The 25,386-nt window shown below is 37.6% G+C and overlaps 1 protein-coding gene across 1 annotated transcript in view; it reads left to right on the forward strand.

The window, feature by feature from the left end:
• Positions 1-25,386, forward strand: part of PRKAR2B (protein kinase cAMP-dependent type II regulatory subunit beta) — a 126,331-nt gene that overhangs the window by 13,447 nt on the left and 87,498 nt on the right. The window contains exon 2 of the mRNA XM_007528317.3: positions 8,310-8,345. Coding sequence (XP_007528379.1) covers positions 8,310-8,345 — 36 coding nt within the window. The remainder of the gene's footprint in view (positions 1-8,309; positions 8,346-25,386) is intronic.

A 25,386-nucleotide genomic window follows, 5' to 3' on the forward strand; every position in this document is an offset into this window, starting at 1 on the left:
TGGCTTTGCGCCATGTGCACTTAATCTGCTGCACTACTGCCGGGCTCCCATAGTTAGTTTTCTGCACTGATTTCTCATTAAATTTTTTATTACTTTCGTTTGAGATTCCCATCCGGATTACACTTTAATAATTATGGGACCTGAATGTTTTTTTGCTACTTGTACAAAAAGCCAGAGGCTTGTTGAGCTACATTGTTTTGACGCAATCAAGGCTGTATTTTAATTCATGGGTTTCATAAATGTAATACTGATATAAATGTTGTATTCATCCAGATAATCTTTAAGCTTTTTTTTTTTAGTTCATTTTTGTTTTTAAATTTTCACTAACACTGTCCATTCAGCATTTGTTAAACTTAAGTTATGTTACCTCAAGTGATATGGTAGCCACTGGGAAGACAGTAAGTGAAGTTGAAAGATCCTGCCCTCATAGAGCTTACAGTCTAATGCGGGAGGAGAGGCACAGTAACAAATTCTACTAGATAGCTTTAGATAGCACCAGCTGCTCTAAAGAAAACAAAACTAGTGGTCTGGGAGGTGGCGCAGTGGATAAAGTATTGGACTCTCAAGCATGAGGTCCCGAGTTCAATCCCCGGCAGCGCATGTACCAGAGTGATGTCTGGTTCTTTCTCTCTCCTCCTATCTTTCTCGTGAATAAATAAAATATTAAAAAAAAAAAAAAAGAAAACAAAACTGATTGAGGGACTGGATGGGTTACTTAAAACTGAGTCTTCAAAGAAAAGCTTTCTGAGGAGGGGAATATTTATGTTGAGACAGGAGTAGCAGGAACATACTTATCCTGTGAAGATAAGGGGAAAAGTTGAACTATAGGTATTTTCTATAATTGTACTTTTGTGATTGAATCGAATCCCCTGATTCTTTTCTCAGCTGGTCTTCATTTCAAAGCCCATATGTTTTTCTCACTTAACTCTTTGCTAGAGCTCTTTTGTTGTGACTTTATAGTGGTATGACACTTTGAATTCTTGGCTTTCCTGATATTCTTAGTAGCCTGTATAATTTGTTTACTTTTACAAACACAGCATTAGTGTCCATAATCCTACCCTTGCAGGTATTTGACCACTAGGCTTATTTAAAAAGTACTTAGCAAAAAGAAAGAAAGAAAGAAAGAAAGAAAGAAAGAAAGAAAGAAACTACTTAGCATATGGAGAAGCAGAATTTGAATTTATATAGTTTTTAATACACCCCCTTTCTGTCTCTTATACCCTGGACCTGAATTTGAAAATCTTGACAATATTTGGAAAGTCAATGTTTAATGTTCTTAGTTTAGATTCTGAGAGAACTTTCCTAGATGAATCTATCTTTTCTGTTCCTAAGAAGACATTTTTGGCAAAGTCTTCATGAATTAAAATGTAGAAAAACCATGCTCATTGATAAGCAAAAATAAGTTAAAACTTTGTAGAAGTAGTTTTTTTCTCCCTAGTTTAATAGTTGTATTTTAGTCAGTGTTTTTAAAAATCAGTTTTGTTTTGTAGAATTTGGTTTATAAACACAGATAATGAAAACATGCAACAAATGTGACCTTTTAAATGAAGCTTCTACATTTCATCTCATCTCACTTGGCCCCACCACCTCCAGCCATGTTTCAAATGTCTAAATGGGTTGGAAACACCCATCATACAATCAAAAAGGCAGAAGAAAGTTGGTCATAGAAGTCAACCTCAATTCTTGTACGTCTGGTTAGAAATACTTTGAGGAGGGCATGGGTAGACAGTATAATGGTTATGCAAAGACGTTCTTATCCCTGATGCTCCAAAGTCCCACGTTCAATCCCTTGCACTACCATAAGCCAGAGTTGAACAGTGCTCTGGTTAAAAAAAAATGAAAAAGAAAAAAAGTACTTCTAGGAATCATGGCTTATAACCAAGAACCAGTCTGTTAGTCTTATCCTAGTACCTGTGAACCATTCCACAGGCCAAATACAGCTGATTCTTGGGCATCAGATAATCTTCTAAACAAAGTTAAAGGTTTGTAGAACAGCAGCAGTGAGGCATCTGAGTATAAAAGCCTTGTATTCTTTAGCAAAAATATAGATAATAAATGGACTTTTGCAATGCTAGAAATTAAATATGTATAGAAGCATGAAAAATGTTTCTGTTGTCTTAAAACATTTCAGATTTTGGTATTGTTTATTTGTGTCTTTGATGTTGATCTTTTCTTTGATGTTTTTTGGCTTAGGAGTGAGCCTTTCACTTTTGATATTTGAAGCACAGGTGAAAAAGAAATTATTCTGAACTAAGTATTTACTCTGTCATATGTAATTAGCTAATGTGACTTAAGTTTACATAATTTTTAGAATCCTTTATTTAGACAGTTAACAGATTCAGAAAGTGTTTCTTGCTAGAACTAACAACTAATAAGAGGTTAGGGATATTAGTTATTCAACTGACTCCAAAATTATTGCATACATCTCACTTCAGGGCATATGAATGCTTTTCTGCAGAAGTTGTATCTGGTTTCACCTGTAAATAGGGTAGCAATAAGGGGAGTTGTTTTTTTTTTTTTCCCAGAGCACTGCTCAACTCTGGTTTATGGTGGTGTGGAGGATTGAACCTGAGACTTTGGAGCCTCAGGCATGAGAGTCTCTTTGCATAACCATTATGCTATCTACCCCTGCACAAGGTATATTTTTGTTGCTATTGTTGTGTGTGTTTACATGCACATGAGCACCTTTAATAATTATGTTATTTCCTTAATTAAACCTTCTCTCCAAGCTTTATATGCTTAGAGAAGCTAGTTAGCTTCACTATCAGCCTGCTCATCATTTTTGATGAGAAATTTACGTTTGAGCTCAAGTATGACCATGCTTCCAAATGACTATTTTTGCCTTAAAAATAATCTTAAGTTCTTCTGTGGAATTTCTTCTTCCCCTAAAAATTTTAACTTAGTTACCTGAATGGTGTGAGGCTTACCCTTGCTGTCATTGTACTTGAAAATACAGCTAGGCTTGATTATACTCATCAGGGGCAAGATTTCTGTTACATTTCCAGTGCCTGGCATCATACTTAACAAAGCAGTAAAATAAGTGGAACTTGGAGACTTGCTCTGTTTACTTCACAGAGCTTGTTGATTCATACCACAGATATTTACTTAGCACCACCAAATACCTGCCAGGTTCTGCATAGGCCTTGGGCATGATGAGACTCAAAGATTAGCAGGTCTTGTTGGCACCTATGGAGTACTCAGTCACAATATTTTAGGAGGCTGTTTTCACTGCTAGGACCTAGAGAGGAACATTCAATTTATCTCAAGTAACAGGAGATTTTTCTTGTAAAGGGACTTTGAGATTAAAGAAGACTTGAATGAGTTACACTTCACTGTCTCCTGGGAGCAGATAAACTAAAGTCAGTGCAATGTAGTCTGAGAGCTTGATAAGATCACTGGTTTGACAGGCACAAAGGTTTTTACAGGAACATAGGACTATCAGCATTTCACTGGAGTGGCACCTAGGTAGGAGAAAGTTAAATCTATATAAATACTTCTCTTTTTCTGTGAAGATTCACTAAGCTCTTAAATTATATTTCTTGAAAATGTTAGTTATTTTATGAAATCATTTGTTTTCCCTGGCAGAAAGTATGTTTTGTGTTCTTTTTTTCCCCTTCCTTTGTTCTCCCAGTCTCTATTATGCATTTAATGTATGGGAATATATATATATATTTTTTCACAGATTGTATGTACAGTACAAATTACAATATATATGCACACAATAATTTACATGCTCACAGATTATCTATGTAATAAGAAAACCTAAAGGTGGAAACCAGGAATACAAGGAACCTTAATTTGATTTGTCACATTTTAAATTTTTATATGTTAATGTTTTTTGAGGAGGCTGGGCAGTGGTGTACCCAGTTCAGTGCACATAGCACCATGCACAAGAAACCGTTTTTGTATCCCCCAATTCCCCTCCCACCCACCCCCCTCATCTCCACCTGCAGGGACTCGCTTCATAAGCTGTGAAGCAGGACTACAGGTGTCTTTTTCCCCCCTCTATCTCCCCTCCCATCTCAATTTCTCTGTCCAGTCAAGTAAAATTAGAAAGATAAATAGGAAAAATAGCTGCTAGGAGCAGTCAATTCTTAGTGCAGACACCAGTGATAAATAACCCCAGAGGCAAAAAAAGAAAAGAAAAGAAAAGAAAAAAGAAAAGAAATAGAAAGTTAGTACTAGCTCATAGTAAGTATATAGTAATTAATTTTTATTTTATTTTATTTTGCCCCAAGGGTTATGGCTGGGGCTCAGTGCCTACACTATGAATCCACTGCTCCTAGAGGTCATTTTTCCCATTTTGTTGCCCTTGGATATTATTGTTGCCATTACTGTTGTTATTGTTGGATAGGACAGAGAGAAGTTGAGAGAGGTGGGGAAGATAGGAGGAGAGAAAGATAGACACCCGCAGACCTGCTTCACCGCTTGCGAAGCAAGCCCCTGCAGGTGGGAAACTGGGGGGTCAAGCCTGTATCTTTATGCTGGCCCTTGAGCTTTGCGACATGTGCGCTTAACCCGCAGCACTATCACCCAGCCCCTAGTAATTAATCTTTTACATTTGATTAGAAATTTATAATTTACAGCTACTTTAACTGATAAATTGTTCTTCTGTTTTTCTTTAACCCCCCCCCCCCAGCAAACTTATTTTGTAAGTTGAGGTTTTATATCAGTTATCCAAAGTTCCTTGGAAGGCAGTGGAAGAGTGCGGCTCAAACCCTCTACCTCCAGTTGTATGCCTTGTATGTTTTGAAATGGTAAACATCAGATTAGTAAAATGCCAAACAAAACAGAATGGGGGGGGGAACCACAGGGGGTCGGACGATGGCGCAGTGGGCAAGCGCAAGCAAGCACCAGTGGAAGGATCCCAGTTGGAGCCCCCAGCTCCCCACCTGCAAGGGAGTTGCTTCACAAGCGGTGAAGAAGGTCTGCAGGTGTCTTTCTCTCACCCTCTCTGTCTTCCCCTCCTCTCTCCATTTCTCTGTCTTATTTAACAACAACAACATTAATAATAACAACAAAAGTAATAACTACAATAACACTGTTAAACAACAGTGGCAACAAAAGGGGAGAAAAAAAAAGCCTGCAGTGGATTTGTGGTGCAGGCACCGAGCCCCAGCAATAACAATGGAGGAGAAAAAAAAATCCCCACAAAATTTCTTGATTTATTTTGTAGTTGTATTGTGGAAAATGTTTACATCGAGTTATGTAAAATAATCATGTTTATATGTAAAACAGTGTTAGGATCTAAACTCAGATAGTTAAAAACTGAGTTTCTTGCCAACACGAATGCTTAGAGTTGTACTTGGAAGTAATGAAGGATAACAGTTGTGGGATGTAGTTTTTTTTTTAAAATATTTATTCCCTTTTGTTGCCCTTGTTGTTTTATTGTTGTAGTTATTCGATAGGATAGAGAGAAATGGAGAGAGGAGGGGAAGACAGAGAAGGGGAGAGAAAGACACCTGCAGACCTGCTTCACGCCTGTGAAGCAACTCCCCTGGAGGTGGAGAGCCAGGGGCAAGTTGTTGTGCTTTGCACCATATGCACTTAACCCGCTGCGCTACCGCCCGACTCCCCGGATGTAGTTTTTTTTATTGTTTTTTTATATTTATTTATTTTCCCTTTTGCTGCCCTTGTTGTTTAACATTGTTGTAGTTGTTGTTGTCGTTGTTGTCGGATAGGACAGAGATAAATGGAGAGAGGAAGGGAGGACAGAGAGGGGGAGAGAAAGATAGACACCTGCAGACCTGCTTCATGGCTTGTGAAGCGATGCCCCTGCAGGTGGGGAGCCCTGGAGGGCTCGAACCAGGATCCTTAGGCTGGTCCTTGGGCTTTGCGCCATGTGCGCTTAACCCACTGCGCCACCACCCGACTCCCCCAGATGTAGTTTTTTATAGTTTGGGATTGTATGTCGTCTGCATGGTGCCATGGTTATACTCTTGAATTATTGTGACAACTGGAGAATTGTACCCACAAATTTAGAATGCTTTATGTAGTAATGGCAAATATGTTGAAAATTACTACCTGTAACACTTGAGAAAGACACAGGACCCTAGGAGAACAAAGACTACCCAACTTTTCAAACCAGAAGTTCATAGTGCTATTATTCATATAGAGAGGTTTGAAAGCTAGAGTGGGAGGAAGAAATTGTCCACTCTGTTTTTGGGCCAAGACTGAGATACGGTTTTAACGTTAGCCCTTATCAGCTTGCACTATCTATTCTGGATTCTAGTGGTTGAGTTCCTTTGCACTGCCTTTACTCCCTGTCCTTGTTGCTTGCTGGGGGGAGATTTCTTTAGACTGAGTTCTGTAAAAGAGTTTTGAAAAAGAACTTAAAAGTTTAGTGTTCAAGAAAGCTAGTGGAAATTACTTTTCTTCTATATGCCACATACACAAACACAATTTTGGATGAGAGATTTTTTTAAAGAAGCAATTTATGTCTTTAAATATGCAGAACATTATTTTGGTATATACATAATGAAAAACTTTGATCACTATGAAGGATATGATAAATTTTGTTTGAACTTCACTACTTTTAATAATGAACTGTGTGTGAGGTATTTCATTTTCTTTTTTTACTGGAGGAGTTAATGCTTTATAGCGCAATCATTCCTATATATATACATATATATATGTAATTTCATTATATAATAGGCCTCCAGAATTTTCTTCTGTCCACCCCCCCCCCCAGAATCCTTTGCTTTGATGCAATACACCATGTTCAGTCCATGTTTTATTTTGTGCTCTCCCACTCTGTCCCTATTTTATTAAATCCCACTAATAAATGAGATCATTTGATATTCGTCCTTCTCCTTTTGGTTTGTCTAACTCAACATGATGTTCTTAAGTTTCATCCAAAAGGATATAAAGGAGACAGCTTCATCATTTATAATAGCTGGTAGTATTCCATCGTGTTTATATACCACAATTTTTTAAATCACTATCTGATGTTGGACATCTGGATTGCTTCCAGGTTCTTGTGATTACAAACCGTGCTGCTATGAACATAGGTATACCCAGATCTCTTCTGATATATAAAACAGAATTTGACAGAGTTTAGAGTATTGCACCAAAGTGAGTTATTTCATGACATTAATCTTTAATTAAACAATTATCTGACATGCCAGGAAATCTTCAGCTATTATATATGTGGTTTTTAGAACTAGCATTTTTACTTTTGTTCTTATGAAGCAGCATTTTGGTGCTAAATGCTCTTACACTCAAAAGGCCTCAATTTGCCACAGGATGGCTGTGTAGTCAAAAACAAATTAATCAATATATGTAGATTATTCTCAAAATTTTTCCATTAGCTATATTTAAAAGCATATTAATGCAAGTATTAATGTAAATATTGGGCACAGTTTTCTTTTAGTATTTGTTTCAACATATATATTTTATGCAGCATAACAATGCTGATAAAATTTTCATTTTTTAGTTGGCCTATTTCCATAGTATTAAAACTTTGCATTAGATAACATGATATTCTGCCAACTAAAGTATACTGTGTAGATCTTAATGTTATTCCTCTACATAGTATAGACTGTAAATGTACCTGCTTCTCTCAAGAAGCAACTTTTTTTTTTAAATCCCACTTCTCAAGGTAATTATAAGCAAAATCAACAAGAGACAAGAGTGGACTTGAGTAGGTGAAAGGGCAGCTGGTGGGCTTACCAGCTGAGTGAGTCACTCCTATACCCTAGCACAAAATTTAGGCTTTCAGTATATAGGTTTGCATGTCATGCTCTTTTGGGCTGCATAAAAATTGCCAAAACCATAAATGTCAAGTCTCAAAATATAAAGGGTATACTATTATTCACTTGATAATGATTTTAGTTTACACAGTAATTTTTAGATTCAGTTTTTATTTTTCCCTTTGTAAAGACAATCCAGATTAAATGTGTACATACTGTTTTTTCCACATCAGCGAACATTTCGTAATTACTTCTGTTGAAGAACACAAACCTTTCATGACTGTTGATGTAAATGCCAGTTAATTTCCAAAGATATTTTACAGATTAATATTGCCCTAGCTAAGGGGTTTCAAGTCTGTAAGACTTGAGGTTTTTATTTAAAGTATATTTTGGGAAGATTAATAAGGTAAAATCTAGATTTTAATTATTATTTCTAGTAGCCAAATTAGTGAATGTTTAACACATTTAATTTTTATGTATTTATTTTATTGCTTCTTGTAGTCTTTATTCATTCGTATTTTTTCCCATTTAACTTGTGAACTCACTTAACCATTTAGGTTCATTTCAAAGTGTTGAATAAACTAGGTTTTTATCTAATCACATTTTTTTTTCTTTTAGCTCCAGTAATAAACCGATTCACAAGGCGCGCCTCAGGTAAGTCTCTTTGTTATAAACTTTGTTTACTAATGATGACATTTGAAAAAGGATAGTACTGGTCAAGAGAGTATCAAGAGAAAAATTTCTGTTAAGTAGTAGTCATCTTCTCAGATGGTCATCTAATGAAATCAAGAAACAGGTATTAATTAGAATGTCTTCTGGGGGCCAGGCAGTGGCACACCCGGTTAAGAGCACACATTACAGTGCACAAGGACGCAGGTTCAAGCCCCTAGTCCCCACCTGCAGGGGGATAACTTCACAAGTGGTGAAGTAGGGCTGCAGGTGTCTCTCTGTCTCTCTTCCAGTCTCCACTTCCCCCATCAATTTCTTTCTGTCTCTACTCAGTAATAAACAAACAAAAAAAGAAATAAAAAGACTACCTCATTAAGTGGTCTATTAAAAAAAAAAGAAATGTCTTCTGAATTACTAAAACTCAAATCACACTGCACTGAGGCTCAGGTGTAACTTTTTAAAGGGAGACTCTAACCTCAATTTGTTCATTCTTGCTCTTGATATATTGTTACCAATGTGTTTATGTGATTTAGCAGCAACAGGTTAGAAGATAGTATAGGATTTACAAGATGAGTAAAGGGCACTAGACACAATGCTGGATGAGTTATTAATAAAGGCAGATAGAAGATTATGTCTTCAGGGGCCACTTAGAACAGGAACAATTACTTTACATTTGTCAGTGCTCCTGAGGGAGGCCACTGGTGTCTTAAAGAGTCTTCTGTAATCTAATAAACATTCACCGTAATAGACTATAGTGATTAACATGTTCTTAAATTAGGTTCAGTGTACTGTGCACTACCTAAATTGGTAGGGAAATATGGGACATGGTAGAAACTATTCCTGTCCATAATGGTTTAGGTAAAATGAGTTTGGGCATTGAAATGGATAAGCTATTATATGGAAAATTTCATCTCCCTAGAATACCTTCTCTCAAGACAGGACAAATGGAGTGTTACTATGTTTGGTTTGAGAGCATTGCAGTTACATTTAAGTACATCTGGATTTTGTTGTTGTTGAGAAACACAAGATAATTTTTTTGCCTTCAGGGTTATTGCTGGGGCATGGTACCTATCTAATGAACCCACTGCTTTTGGTGGCCATGCCCCCCCTTTTAAAAATCTTTTCTTTTTCTTGGATAGGACAGAGAGAAATTGAGAAGGGAGAGAGAGAGAGAGAGAGATGGAGAGAGACATCTGCAACACTGCTTCACTGCTTATGAAGCTTCCTCCCCCTGCAAATGGGGACTGGGGCTTGAACCCAGATCCTTGTGCATGACCATGTATGTACACCACCAGCCCAAAGATAAAGCATTTCAAACAAATAATTTTGTTCATAAAATTTATTTCATAAAATTATCTTACTTTCATAACAACTAGTATAGTCATGGGCCCTTTGGAGTATAACTAAAATACGTCTACTGCTGTCTGTAAAACAGACCCCCAAATCTTCATCTGCAATATTCCAGCCTTTAGGTTCATGATTAGTCAACAATTTGTTTGGCTCTATATGTTAACTCTTTTTGCAGCCACCAGGTTCCAGATGCTAACATGATGCCAACTGGACTTCCCTGGGCAGAGGACTCCACCAATGTGTCCTGGAGCCCTGCTTCCCCAGAGCCCCGCCCCACTAGGGAAAAAGAGAGACAGATGGGGAGTCTGGATCATCCTGCCAACCAACGCCCATGTTGAGCGGGGAAGCAATTACAGAAGCCAGACCTAACACCTTCTGCATCCCATAATGACCCTTGGTCCATACTCCCAGAGGGATAAAGAATAGGAAAGCTAATAGGGGAGGGGAGGGGATACAGAGTTCTGGTAGTGGGAATTATGTGGAGTTGTACCCCTCTTATCCTATGTTTTTTGTCAGTGTTTCCTTTTTATAAATAAAAATTAAAAAATCTTACTTTCATGTGTACTGTAATATTAAGGATATCTTAAGGTTATATTTAATGTTTTTATGTATTTTATTTTTTAATTTTTTATTGTTAGTGATATAATAATGACTGACAAGGTTGTGGAATAAGGGGAGTAAAATTCCATACAATTCAGTTATTCCCACCACCAGAATTCCATATCCGCTCACCTTAGAAGTTTTGCTATTCTTTATCTCTCTGGGAGTAGGGAGAAAAGATCTTTATGAGGAGCAGAAGGTGGAAGGTCTGGCATCTGTAATTGCTTCTCTGATGGACATAGGTGTTGACAGATCAATCCATACCCCCAGTCCATTTCTATCTTTCCCTAATGGAGTAGGGCTCTGCAGAGGCGAGGTTCCAAGACACATCGGTGAGGTCATCTGAAGGAAGTCAGGTTAGCATCATGGTAATATCTGCAGCTTGGTGGCAGAGTATTAGAGCTGGAGGGTTGACATCAAAGACCTGATGTCTCTGGACACAGTCCAAAGTGAAACATGTCGAGGTGGCACTGGTCACATTGATTTGGTTGAGATCAATAGATGCAGTATCAAATGGTATGGATCAAGAGAAGCATGAAGAAAAATGAGCAAAGTTCCAGAGGTCCTAGGACTGGGAGAAATACAAGTTTTATAGAGAATGAGGAAGGTTCCTTGCTGTCTTAGAAGGCAATAAATAATAATATTATAACCAAATTACTTGGGAGCTTGGTTTATTTTGAAAATCTTATGGTTAGGATTTACTGTGTCATACAAGATTTATGTCATTTAATGCTATTTACAAATAACTATATATTATGTACTGACAAGACTGGTTGCTTCTGGTCTCCTTATTTACCTGCTCTGTTTGTCCTATTCAGCACCGGTTTGCCAATTTATAGTTGAGTTATAATAGTCCACCGTGGTTCCTTAATGTCCCTTCCTCTATAGTTTCTCTCCAACTGGCCTGGAAATCCTTCTCTCACTTGGAATTCTCAAGTTTAAATAGGTTTTTTTGAGGAGAGTCAGCCAGGTGTTGTCTGCAAGCTGCCATCTTGACTCCACCTTTATTTTATTTTTTATGAGAAAAAGTCCAGAGAACCACACTGCCATCTTATGCAGTGCCATGGATCAAATCTATGGTCTTTCCTATGCAAGAGCAGAACTATCATTAAACCACCTTCTGGACCCTGAATCAAATTTTTGGTCTATCCAGTAATTACTGGTATAATATTTTCTTCTTATGTAGTTGCTAGGTCCGTAAAGACAGACGGGGTAGATAACTCTGCTATACTGGGGTGATTACCAAATTAACCTTCCTGAAAGTTTTTCTTATAATTTATTTTTGAAAAATCAAAAATAAATTATTGCATTTTGTAAAACAATCTTAAATTATTAATAGAAATAGTTTTTAAAAAAGATTGTCTAGGGGCCAGGTGGTGGCACATACGGTAAAGCACACATGTTACCACACACAAGAATCTGGGTTCAAATCCCTAAATCCCCACCTGCAGGGTGGAAAGCTTCACAGGCAGTGAAGCAGTGTTACAGGTTTCTCTCACTCTTTATCTCTACCTCCTCTCTCAATTTCTCTCTGTACTATCAAATAAATAAATGGAAAAGAATGAGGGAGAAGGAATGACCACCAGGAGCAGTTGATTCATTATGTGAGCACCAAACCCCAGAGCAATAATATTTTTTTTTCTTAAGAAAAATATTATCTGAGTCTGGTCAGTGGTGCACCAGGTTAAGCGCATATAATATGAAGTGCAAGGACCCATGCAAGGATCCCGGATCCAGCCCCTGATTCCCCACCTGCAGGAGGTCACATCCCAAGAGGTGAAGCAGTTCTGCAGGTGTCTGCCTTTCTCTTACCTTCATTAAATTCTCCTCCTCTCTCAATCTCTCTCTGTCCAATCCAATAAAATGGAAAAAAATTAATGCCAGGAGCAGTGGATTTGTAGTGCCAACACCAAACCCCAGCAATAACTCTGGGGGTAAATAAAGTATTATTGTCTAGTCCAAATAAGACATTCCTATTTGATTACTTTAAATATTTTTATAGATGTTAGGGAGTTACAGCACCCTAGGTTCAACTTTCCATCATCACATAAACAGAAACAATAAATAAAGATCTTTTCGCTGGAATTTTTTCAAAAACTTTTTTTAAAAAATAAATTAACTACAAAACGTAACATAACACCTATACTTTAGGAGGAAAAATAAAGTATGACCAAGCAAACATCTATATAAGAATCTGTTCTTTATTAATCTGTTTTCCAAATAATCACAACGTAAGTGTGTTTATATAGTTGAACCATGAGCATACTATGTGCTGGGCTTTTGACTGAGTTAAAAGGAAAAAAACTATTAATTGAGTTAAAACTATTGATTGAGTTAAAAGAAAAAAACAACATATTTCTTTCTATCCTTTTGACAGAGTTAGAGATTTTTGAGGTTAGCTTTCGCTATACTGTATCAAAAATACTTCCTATTTTTTATGCCATTTCTTTTGTTCTGGTTCTTAAAGGTGAGAGGAGTATTTATATTGGGAAAGTAGTTAGCAAATATATGTTAGGATTGTTTTTTATACTTTTCATAATATTTGTTTGTACTAAACTCTCATGCATTTTCAGTGTCTGCCCACAAACCTGTCAGTTTTTATTTTTCTAAGTGGAAAGAATCAGTTTCAGTATTTTCAAACAAAATTCCTAGAATTTTAAGAGTTTGTGTAGGTTTCCAGGTTTCATCAGTTAGCTTTCCACTTTGCACAGGATGGAAAAAGCATAAAGGCTAGTGTGACTAATGTAAAGAAGCAGTAAGAGGGCAGGGGTTCAATAATATAATGGTTATGCAAAGAGACTTTCGTGCCTGGGGCTCTCAAGTCCCAGGTTCAATTCCCCGCACCACCTTAAGCCAGGGCTGAGCAGTGCTCTGGTAAAAAAAAAAAAAAAAGTGATGCTGCATCATTAGCTAGAGCTGATTAGTGCTCTGGTTAACAAAAAAGAAGAAGAAGCAATAAAAAATGAGTTAAGGGGTCGGGAGGCAGCACAGCAGGTTAAGCGCACTTGGTGCAAATCGCAAGGACTGGCATAAGGAACCCAGATCTCAGTTTGAGCCCCTGGCACCCTACATGCAGGGGAGTTGCTTCATAAGCAGTGAAACAGGTCTGCAGGTGTCTTTCTTTCCCCATCTCTGTCTCCCCTCCTCTCAATTTCTCTCTGTCCTATCCAACAACATCAATGGCAACAGCAACAATAAGGACAACAACAAGGGCAACAAAATGAGAAAAAATAATTTCCAGGAACAGTGGATTCATAGTGCAGGCACCTAGCCCCAGCAATAACCCTGGAGGAAAAAAAAAAGTCTTGTTATAGGTTAGATTGATTGTGTAGGTCCAATAAAATATAAATCAAACTATAAGAAGTCTTCTGAAATCCAGATATAATGTATCTTTTGTATTTTCCTGAAAGTTTCTCATAAACTCATTTTTATTTTTATCTATTTTTGATATATAATTGACATATAACATTGTGAAATATTAAGGTATACAGTGTGTTGATTTGGTGAGGCATTGGTGGTTCAGTGGTAGAATTCTCGCCTTCCATAGTGTGTTGATTTGGTACATTTATCTAGTACAATATGATGGATTGTAATGTTATTCTGAAGAAGGTCCTATAATCCTATTTTTGATTATTTCTTTCATCTTTTTGTGTGTGGGTGGTACCTGGGAATGAACCTAGGGCTTTGGTGCATATCCAGTGCCACCACTGAGTGGCCTCTATGAGCCCTGCCTTTCACTCTTTGTTAGAGAAAGAGGAAAAGAGAGATAAAGAAAGAAATATATGAAGAAGGGGCCGGGTGGTAGCGCAGCGGGTTAAGCGCACGTGGCGCAAAGCACAAGGACCTGCATAAGGATCCCAGTTTGAGCCCCCAGCTCCCCACCTGTAGGGGAGTCACTTCACTGGCGATGAAGCAGATCTGCAGGAATTTATTTTTCTCTCCCCCTCTCTGCCTTCCCCTCCTATCTCCATTTCTCTTTTTCCTATCCAAAAAAATAAAATAAAATAAAATAAAATAAAATAAAATAAAAATTAATATATAAAGAGAGATACCTCAACACTGCTTCATCATCCATGGAGCTCCCCTGGTGAAGTTTCTGGTGCTCCCATATTGTGCAGGGCTTAAACACCAAAGCCATGTACATAATAACATGTGTGTTCTTCCTAGTGAGCAATCTCCTGACCCCCTATTTTTATTTATTTGAAAAACAATACTTCATTGCTTTTCTTTCTAAAATTTTGTTATTTTACTTCTAAAAAATTGGATGAGTCCCAGGAGACATGGCCATGGAGTAGTAGTAACCAAAAGATCACACCCATTAACAACTAGATAAAGCAACAAAAACAAACAAAAAAACATGCCAAGAATCTCACAGCATTTAAAGATATTCATAGAGCCACAGGTGGGTGTAGGCACATGTGTGGAAAGGGAGTGCGGGACAAATTTTCAACACAGAAACAGCAGCAGGCAGTTGGGAAACTGGCTCCATTTTAGTACAAGCACAGAACAGAACATAGACTTGGCCCAAGAAGGCTAGAGAAAACCTGGTCAGAAACTAACACTGTGCAGCCTGCGCAGACTAACAGAGGCCTGCCAGAGGCCAGAGTACAGTCTGAAACAAGGCAGCAAGAACTTATTCTGTCTAAACCTATCTAAGGTTATATGGAAAGCTATCCTCTCCTACTCCCCAGGACATATAAACAACATAGCCACATTACCAACTACTGGCTAAGCAGCAGAAACCACACCTAACCAATACATAGAATAAAATTCAACTGCTCAAACCCACAGAGATTTGGATAAAATATTGAGTTTGAATTCAGAAAGCTTATTATTTATTTTGCTACGCATAATTATCTCTAGTTCCATCCATTTTGTCCCAAAGGATATAATATCATCTTTTTTGATCACAGAGTAGTATTCCATGGAATATATGTCCCAGAACTTCTTTACCCAGACATCTGTTGATGGGCCTTTAAGCTTCTCCCACTCTGTTTATTGTGAATAATGCAGCTATGATCACAAGGGTTCATATTTCCTTGCAAATCACTGTTTGAGTGTCCACTGGGTAATTGCTTAAGAGTGGTTTTTCTGGGTCATAAGGTAATTTAATTTCTACCTTTTAAAGGATTTCCATATTGTTTTCCAAAAAGGCTGCACAAATTTGCATTCCTATAAGCAATGTATCAGGGTTCCTTTTCTCCACAACCTCACCAATGCATGTCATTTCCTGATTTCTTGATGGACCATTTTCTCAGATACACAGGTATCTCTGTGTTGTTTTAATTTGCATTTCTCTCCTGAAAAGCAAAATGGGGCATTTCTTCATGCGTCTGTGGGCCATATGTATCTCTTCTTTAGAAAACTTTGGCAAATGTTTCAAAATTTTTCCATTATTGATTTACAAAATTATAAGATAACAGGGGTATAATTTCACACCTTTCCCACCACCAGAGTTCTGTGTCCCCATCCCCTCCACTGGAAACTGCAGTAGTTCTCTGAAGATCAGGGATATGGGTTGACCATTATTTCTGTAGCTATCTATCTATATTTATATGTATTTGCCCATTTTTTAAATCGCCCTTCCTTCTCTTCTTTTCTGAGTCATACCTACAATCTCTGTCTTTTTTCCCACTCCCACCCCACCAAAATTTTTTTTGGTATAATTTTTTTTTCTTTACTGGAGGGGTTAAAAGTTTATAGTCAACAGTAAAATACAGTAGTTTGTACATGTGTAACATTTTTTAGTTTTCCACATAACAATTCAACCCCTTGTAGGTCCTTCTCTGCCATCATGTTCCAGAACTTGAACCTCCCCCCCCATCCAAGAGTCTTTGATTTTGGTGTAATACATCAAACCCAGTCCAAGTTCTCCTTTGTGCTTTCTTATTTTTCAACTTATTCTTCTTATTATTAGTGATCTAATAATGGTCAACAAGATTGTGGGATAAGAGGGTACAACTCATATAATTCCTACCACCAAAGTACCATGTCCCATCCCCTCCTTTAGAAGTTTCCCTATTCTTTATCCCTCTGGAAGTATGGATCATAGATCTTTATGAGGAGCAGGTCAGAGGTCTGACTTCTGTAATTGCTTCTCCACTGGACATGAGTATTGACAGGTCCATACTACCAGCCTGCCTCTGCCTTTTCCTAGTTGGGTAGGACTCTGGGAAGGCAGGTTGGCATCATGATGGTATTTTTCAGCTTTCTCTCTATGAGTGAATCATCCCATGCAAGTTCAGGATGAAATCATAGTAGCATCTGCAACTTGTTTGCTGTAGCTTAGTGAGTTTCTGGAGAAATCCTGGTTGTGTTTCCTTGAGTTTTCAGGTGAATTTTCCTTTTTTTTTTCTAGTTTATTAGGAGTACAATCTGAAATGATTCCTACTTCATAGCCATGCCTCAGTCATAAATACTCTTATACTTCTAAATTATCCTTCAAGTATGAAGGAGAAACTAAAATTTTCCCTAACATACAAAAACTAAAGGATTTCATTACCGACAAGCTTGCCTTGCAAGAATTACCAAAAGGAGGCCTACATGAAAAGAAGCAAATGAATTCCAACTCTAAATGATGTGATCTGTGGTGATCAATAGAATAGAACCAGTAACACAACAGCAAAAGAAGAAAGCAAATACATAGGAAAAGGGAGGACATAATAGACAGAGTGATATTGGTCAATGTTTGTGAACCAAGGCCAAAAGACCTAGCTATTAGACCAGGAAATTTAAAATCCCAGTTTCTGCTTCAACTTTGATTGAACCTGAAGAAAAAGTGTTTAGTGGAATGAGTCAAGAAGATAAGGGTGAATACTGGATAACCTCACAAGTAAGTAGAATTCAGGAGACAGAGTCAAAAAGGGAAAACACATGGTGAGTCTTGGACTAGGGGTGGTATACAGCACCAAAGCAAGGGATGCTGGGGAAGGATCAGAGGAGGGGAACTGGGGATAGGGGTCCTAGGTTGAGGGTGAGAATAATTTGCAAACACCCATCTCATGGAGCTGGGAAATAATGCTCATGAATAGGCAACTGTGCTGACCTCTCAGTACAACTTAAGGATTTTTTTTTTTCATTTTGCTTCCAGGGTTATCAAAGTTGCTTAGTGCCAGCAGTACAAATTCACTGCTCCTGGTGGCCATAACCCCCACCCCCATTTTCTTCAATAGAACAGAGAGAAATTGAGAGGGGGAGGGGATATAGGGGAGAGAGAGAAAGATACCTGCAGGTCTGCTTCAACACTTGTGAAGTGTCCCTGCTGCAGGTGGGGAGTGGGGGCTTAAACCAAGGTCCTTGCATAGTACTGTTAGCTCATAACCGGGTGTGCCAGCGCCTAGCCCCAAGTTAGGGATTCTTGAAGAATCTGAGCGACCATGACCTCTGATGTTCACCATCAGAGAGGATATGCACTGATGTCTGAAACAAGCACCCCATATTTACTGTATTGTCTTTGGAGATGTTTCATTCCTTATGTATCATCTCATCTCACATAGCATACTTGGGTCATTAGTCAAGTCATTGCGTATTTCTGCTTTTAAAGAAAAGAAAAAGAAATACTCTTTCTGTTCTTTTAAAACCCATTTTTATTCTTAGCAGTTACTTCTTATTAATATGTAATATCTTATTAATATACAAATAATGTATATAATTTGTTTTATAGTTTTGTCGGAAATAACATTGACATTTTAGGGTTTAAGGTATTTACTTACTGAGAGAGAGACCAGAGTACTGGTATAGTCATGTTTGTTGTGATGCCTAAATTGATGGTTTTAATAAAACAATTATGGGCTCTCAAAAAAGGTTAGTACTTAATCCTCTTTTCCTAAAAATGATTTAAAGTGAAGCAAAATAAAAACCTCCATTTCTGTACCTCCATCAGTCATATAAAAAAGCTTGACAAAGTTATATTGTTTGACATTCATCTTTTAATATGAACAACTCTTTTCCTATTTGCACTTTACTGGTTTTTAAAAGGATCATAATGGTCTCCCTCTGTGGTTTTTGTCTCTGAATTAGAAAACAAGAAGGAAATTTCCCAATCCCTCTTGAGATAGTTACTTGCATTGTGAGGTCTCTGAACAATTTTTAGCCCCTAGGATGTAATTTTGAAAACAGTTAAGCTTATAGAAAAGTTTGAAGATTAGTTCAATGACCATCTTAAATAGATCCCCCAATTATTATTATTTTGCTATAGTTATATATTTTCCTCCTTCCTTTTTTAATGTTTTAAAATTATCTTTATTGTATTTATTGCATAAAGACAGCCAGAAATCAAGAGTGAAGGGCGAGATGGGAAGGAAGAGAGACAGAGAAACCTACAGCCCTGCTTCACCACTCACAAGGCTTTCCTCCTGCAGGTGGAGACCAGGAGCTTGAACCCATGTCCTTGCACATTATAACATGTGCACTCAACCAGGTGTGCCAGCACCTAGCCACCTGCTTTCTTTTTGCACACATGGACATTTCTATTTTTCTATTTCCCCTTTTGTTTGCTTGCTTGTTTTATACTTTGTGATATACCATATTCTAAGTGACTTGGTACTGCACAGACATCTTAAACATCTATGGGCCAGATATCTAGAAATGTCAAAGAGCCTATGCTTGACATTGAGCTTTGAGTTCTTTGAAACTCCTTACTTGTTAAGTATTCATTGTCTTGTTATTATAGGAGTGGGTACAGCTATCAGCAATGTAACTCTCAAGGTTTTGCATTTCTATTTTTCTGCTGAACCTTTTATTAGAAATCCTAATACTTTATGTGTATCTCATAAAATAAAAACATTCATTTATATAGTATAATAGTCTAGGAAGTTAGCCTTGATATACCACACTTACCTAATACGCTGTACAGAATCCAGTCATCTCAGTTGTCTATAAGTCCTGTCTCTTTTGCTTTCCCTCATTCAAGAATTTTACACTGCATTTCGTTGTTATGGCTCAGTTTTTCTTGTGTTTATTTATCTGACTCCCTGAATTGTTTAAAATCTGCTTTTGGGGAGTTTTGAAGGTTTTCCCCAACAATGAAAAGTTCTCTGTATCTCCTGTTAGATGTTTTTAGATTGCAGGGCACACCCACCCATGATCACTATGCCCTATGGATATCCATGAAATCTTTGCATTATCATTTGGTATTGGTCTGCTCTATTCTTTAGGTTCCTGATTATTAAACAGTTTGTCCTGCTTTATATCTTACTGCTTTTCAGCTACTGAGTTGCAGATGTTACCATGACACCAACCAGACTTCCCTGGGCAAATGACCACACTAGTGTGTCCTCCCTAGAACCCCACTAGGGAAAGATAGAGACAGGCTGGGGGTATGGATCGCCCTGCCAACGTCTATGCTCAGTGGAGAAGCAATTAAAGAAGCCAGACTTTCTACCTTCTGCACCCTATCATGCATTTTGGTCCATATCCTCAGTGATAAAGAATAGGAAAATTTCTGATGGAGGGGAATGGGATAAGGAATTCTGGTGGTGGGCACTGTACCCCTCTTATCCTACAATCTTGTTAATCATTATTAAATCACTACTAAAAAATAGTTGGCTATGAGTGATATAGCACACATACTCCCATATGTTTATATTCCTGCAGAAACCCATGTTGTAAGCCCTAAAGATCAGCTCAGGTGACATCCTTTCTGTGAGGCTCATGCTGGATAAACTACATATTTTCTTTCCCTTTTGCGGATATTTTGATATCTACCACAGGCTGAGTCACAGCCAGCCAACTTCCCTACTAACTATGAACTTTTGAAGGGTTGTATCTTCTTTCATCCCATCTACTATACCTAACTATACTACTATACCTAAGGGTCTTGATGTGGGAAGAAGCTAGGAAATCCATTTTAGGTATATTCCAAGAGGACCATGACTTCAGTAATTTTTGCCTGAAGCTGATAAGTAACATGCAGGTAGAATAGCCAACTACATTTTCCCAACTTCATTTTCACTGTACTGAAGAAATGTTGACTCGTAGGATTGTTGATGTCACAAGGATACATTTCAATTTCTGCCAAACCATCTTGTTACACCATAGGAACTTAGATCCTTAACTTCCACATAGTGTTCCTTCCTTCCCCTGTTTGAGTGCTCAAATCTGCTGTAATAGAATACACTCCATCGAGGATTCACCAGATATTGTTCTTTGCTTCTTAGATCCCTTCTGTGAGTGAGATCATCCAGTATTCATCCTTTTCCATCTATCCAGCTATTGTATTATACAGACCTTTATCATAGTATTATGCACTATACTTGGCCTCTGTTATTTGGCTCCTGTGGCATGCCAGTAAGCCAGTAGGTAAGTCAGTGCCCATGGCCGTTGACTACAGGAATTATTTCTGCTTATAATTTAGCTTCCTTTAAAACATGAGTGTATTTTTTTCTTTACATTTTTTTAAGTTTTTATTTATAAAAAGGAAACACTAAGAAAACCATAGGGGCACAACTCCACACAATACCCACCACTAGAACTCCGTCTCCAAACCCCTCCCCTGATAGCTTTCCTATTCTTTAACCCTCTGGAAGTATGGACCCAGAGTCATAAAGGGGTGCAGAAAGTGAAGATCTGGCTTCTGTAATTGCTTCCCTGATGAGCATGGGCATTGGCAGGTCAATCCATACTCCCAGCCTGTCTCTCTCTTTCCCTAGTGGGGCAGAACTTTTATCAGGGAAGCCATTACAAACTCAAGTTTCAGGAAACCTTAGGTAAGAGTGCTAGCTGTGCTACTCCACATACCCATTTGTTAGCATACCCATTTGTGTGTATCTGTGTGTGCTCTTATTCACCTTCCCAAGGCTCAGTCTTGTTGGCTGTAAAATAGAGGTCGCACCTATTTCACATTTTTATTATACTGATTAAAGAGCAGATTTTAAAAAAAGCACTTAATACAAGCTTCTCTCCAGCTTGTTTTCATAGGGTCAGAAGACTCCTTGTTTTCTAAGTAGTCTTCTGGATAGGCAAGGACTTCATGAACATAGGGGCTTCATGAATGGAAAGGTAGCTCGGAAGTAACTGGTGGGTTACAAAACTTGATGCAGAAAACTAGTTAGAAAGATTATATCCAGGGTAAGACTGAAATCAAGACTCACACTGACAGTTCAACAGGATGAAACCAGAGTGAAAGGGTGGACCTTGACCGTTCCTTGAAATATCAAAGCACAGTCTTTGGTGCTCTGTTTCCAGGTTTCTCCCTAAGGTGGGGTGAAATGGTTTCAAGCCACTTTGTGTATCTATTATCTCTAATGTGTAGGCTAATACTGAAACAGATTCTTACCAGTGATTTATTACAAGTAAAGTTAAATGAGCATGTGTACAATTGGGTGTAGGATTCAGGAGATAAGGACCAGCATGTATGTAGTTTCAGAGTGAGGTGACCAAAGTGGATGTTGGATACCATTTTATTGAAGCTAAGGAAAAAAAAAAAATGAGGATAGGCTCAGATCATCTTCTGTGATGATGGCAAAAATGGAGTTGAAAGAAAACAGAGCCAGACACCAATCATGAAGGTGTATGAATGCCAGGAATCTCAGAGGTGCACTGGTATTTGCATGGGGCTCTCAGATAGTGGTCTGGAGGCCAGTGTGAGGAGGCATGAGAATCCCTCATTGTCTTTTGGATCATGCTGTGTAACAGTGTAGGAGCTCATCTTTAAGGAATGGACTTCTTATAGAAGAAACAGGTCCCAATGAAGACAGAAATAGTGAAAATGTCTTATGAAAGTACTTACTGGTTTGGAAAAGTGTTGGAAAGGAAGGTAGTTGTCAGCAGTAATTCACAGGTCAGCAATTCAGTGAGCAGATTTCTTTCCTTCTTTTATTGTTATTAACTTCTTTCTTCCTTCCTTCCTTCCTTCCTTCCTTCCTTCCTTCCTTCCCCTCTCTCTCTCTCTCTCTCTCTTTTTCTTTCTTTTCTTTTCTTTTCTTTTCTTTTCTTTTCTTTTCTTTTCTTTCTTTCTTTCTTTCTTTCTTTCTTTCTTTCTTTCTTTCTTTCTTTCTTTCGCCTCCAGGGTGATTGCTGGGGCTCAGTGCCTGCTGCAAATCCACTGCTCCTGGAGGCCATTTTTTTTTTCCTTTTGTTGCCCTTTGTTTATCGTTGTTATTATTATTGTTGTTATTGCTGTCATTGTTGTTGGATAGAACAGAGTGAAATCCAGAGAGGAGAGGAAGACAGAGGGGAGAGAGACAGATAGACACCTGCAGACCTGCTTCACCACTTGTGAAATGACCCCCCTGCAGGTGGGGAGTTGGGGGCTCAAACCAGGATCTTTATGCTGGTCTTTGCACTTCACACATCATGTGCACTTAACCCACTGCACTATCACCTAGCCCCTATTAATTTATTTTAAAACAAAAAAAAAATATCGACAAGACCATAGGATAAGAAGGATACAATTCCACACAGTTTCTACCACCAGAGTTAAGTATCCCATCACCTCCCTTGAAAGCTTTCCTATTCCTTTTTCTTAAAATGTATTTTATTTTCATATATAGCTCTTCATATTCTTTTTTTAATTTAGTTTTTACTTATAAAATGGAAATACTGACAAGACCACAGGACAAATTGAGCAGATTTTTATTGAGCAGTTATCACTGCCTGTCACTGTGCTAGACTCTGACTAGAACAGAACTACACATTGGCTTACAACCCAAAGAATACATCTCCTTACATATTTAATCTTGTAAAAAAAATTTTTTTTGTTTAAAAAAAATATATAACTGAAAATGCTATCTCACCTGCTAGAGGCACACTTAAAAACCCTCAGTGACTCCCTGAACCCATAGACAATATCAAGTTCTGTATACATACATACTTATGACAATTTTAATTCATTAATTATGCATTTCAATGTTAAAATAGATGATAACCAATAGTAACTGAAATAAGTGAAAGTGAAACTAGGAGGGGACGGCTATATCAGTATCTTTGTAGTTTCTCTTTAATTTATTCCACTTAAACAAGAACAGAAGGGAGAAACATAAAGTAAACTTGAACTGGTTTGTTGTTTTGCCCAAAGGAAAGGACTCTGAGGAAGGAAGACAGAGAGGTTGGGGGAAAGGAACTTTCAGGTTCTGGTAAAGACAGTAGACCTAATTTAGGGAGTGAGAGAGTTTTGCAGACACCTATCGTGGTGAGACAAGGAATTGTACCCAGTGCCAATAATTATACTGTCAACTATTAGCCTCTGAATAATATATATATATATATATATATATTATTGCACTTAATTTTAATTGACCAGAGTACATAATTTTGTGTATCTCTTAAAGCCAGTCCTTCCTCCTCCAAATATGGAGTGACTTAACATTGTATTGGGAGACATTTCTCTCAAATGTAACTTTTTTTTTTAAACTAGAGCATTGATCAGCTCTGGCATGTGGTGGTGTAGGGGGATTGAACCTGGGACTTTGGAGGCTCAGGTATGAGACTCTCTTTACATAACCATTATGCTATCTACCCTCGCCCCAAATGTAACTTCTTTTAGCTCTTTAGAAAAAAGAAACCTCAGTCTCCCCAGATGATAATCTCTATCTTTAAATTGTTATTTTGAAAATAAGTTGATCCACCTTTTAAAAAATTAACTTTTACTTTGAAACAGGTGTGTAAATATACCACTTGGCCCCATCATGCTTGCTTATTCTTAATTAGATAGAACCAGCTGCTTCTTGAGGCTGACTACTTGACAATGTTACTATCACTGGGTTGTGAGTATCAGAGAGTCCAACAGTGTACACTATGTCATAGTATATAGTATATCATGTTTTCTGATATTTAAAAAATTAAATTTACAACTGAAAAACCGAAAAAGTGTGTCCAGGTCTTTTCTGTCTTTTACCGGTACAGAAATGTTTTTCTTCTGCTCCATCTTTAGTATTCAGCTACTAAAGCCAGAAAATATTGATTTTGTTGTTCTACATTAGACAGCACAATAAAACTGTTAAACAATTAAGATAAAATTAATTGTTATAACTTCAGAATGGTAGAAAAGAGGATGCTTTTTCATTCAAAAGATCAAATATCTTGAATAATTTTTTTGTTAGATCTGTTTGTTAAGGATGTATAAATGTTACCATCTTTGTTGACCTTTATCAAAGAATCTGGAAGTGACCATCTCTTTAAATATTTTAAAAGCAATTCTGAATTCTACCTCCCCCATAACAAACATGTACAGACAGCTTAGTATACATGCTGCCTAACTTGCAGTATAGGGAATAAACCCAGCAAAAGCATTCCAGAAAATGTATATGACTTTTATGCTGAGTCCATTTTTAGAGCTGAGTTTCAGCAGATTGCTGAATGGTAATATTCAGTACAAACCAGAAATAGAATTTAAATTTACCATATCTATTCTTGTGACATTTTTTTAAATAAATGGCTGGGTTTAAGCTACCTTTTAATGTGGTATTTTCACTTTATTTTGATATTCTAGATCTCTTAGAGTATTACTTTTCTTTGGCATATTTATGTGAAGGGAACTACTCAAACTATTCTAAACTAGTCTCACTCATACTTGGAACTTCAGAAACAGGGACAGAAAAGGAAAACACAAAATAAAACTTGAGCTGGGTATAGTATATTGCACAAAAGCAAAGGATTCTGGGGTAGAAGGGGGAAGGGTGGAGTGAAAGGGACCTTAGGGACCTGGAGCATGGTGGTAAAAAAAGGAATTATCTTGGAGTTGAGAGTTTTTTGCAGACACTTGTTACTGGGAAATGAGAAATTGTACCCATGTGTCAACAACTGTTCTGTAAATCATTATCCCTCCAATAAAGTGATTTAGGGAAAACACATTTTTTAAATGGATTTCTTAGATTTAGGAGCTATTCTTAGAATAATGAAAAGGCTTATAATCCAGAGTATTTTTAAACATTTGGAGCAGCAAAATAGTCCACCTGGATAGTGCATTACTTTACCATGTGTGCAGTCCAGGCTCAAGTTCAGCTCCGACTGAAGGAAGATTCAGTGCTGTGGTTTCTTTGTCCGTCTGTCCGTCTGTCCGTCTGTCCGTCTGTCTGTCTGTCTGTCTGTCTGTCTGTCTGTCTGTTTGTGTCTGTCTATCATCTATTCATCTGTCTAT

This window comes from Erinaceus europaeus, chromosome 8, assembly GCF_950295315.1.
Source record: "Erinaceus europaeus chromosome 8, mEriEur2.1, whole genome shotgun sequence".
In the NCBI taxonomy this organism is placed as follows: Eukaryota; Metazoa; Chordata; class Mammalia; order Eulipotyphla; family Erinaceidae; genus Erinaceus; species Erinaceus europaeus.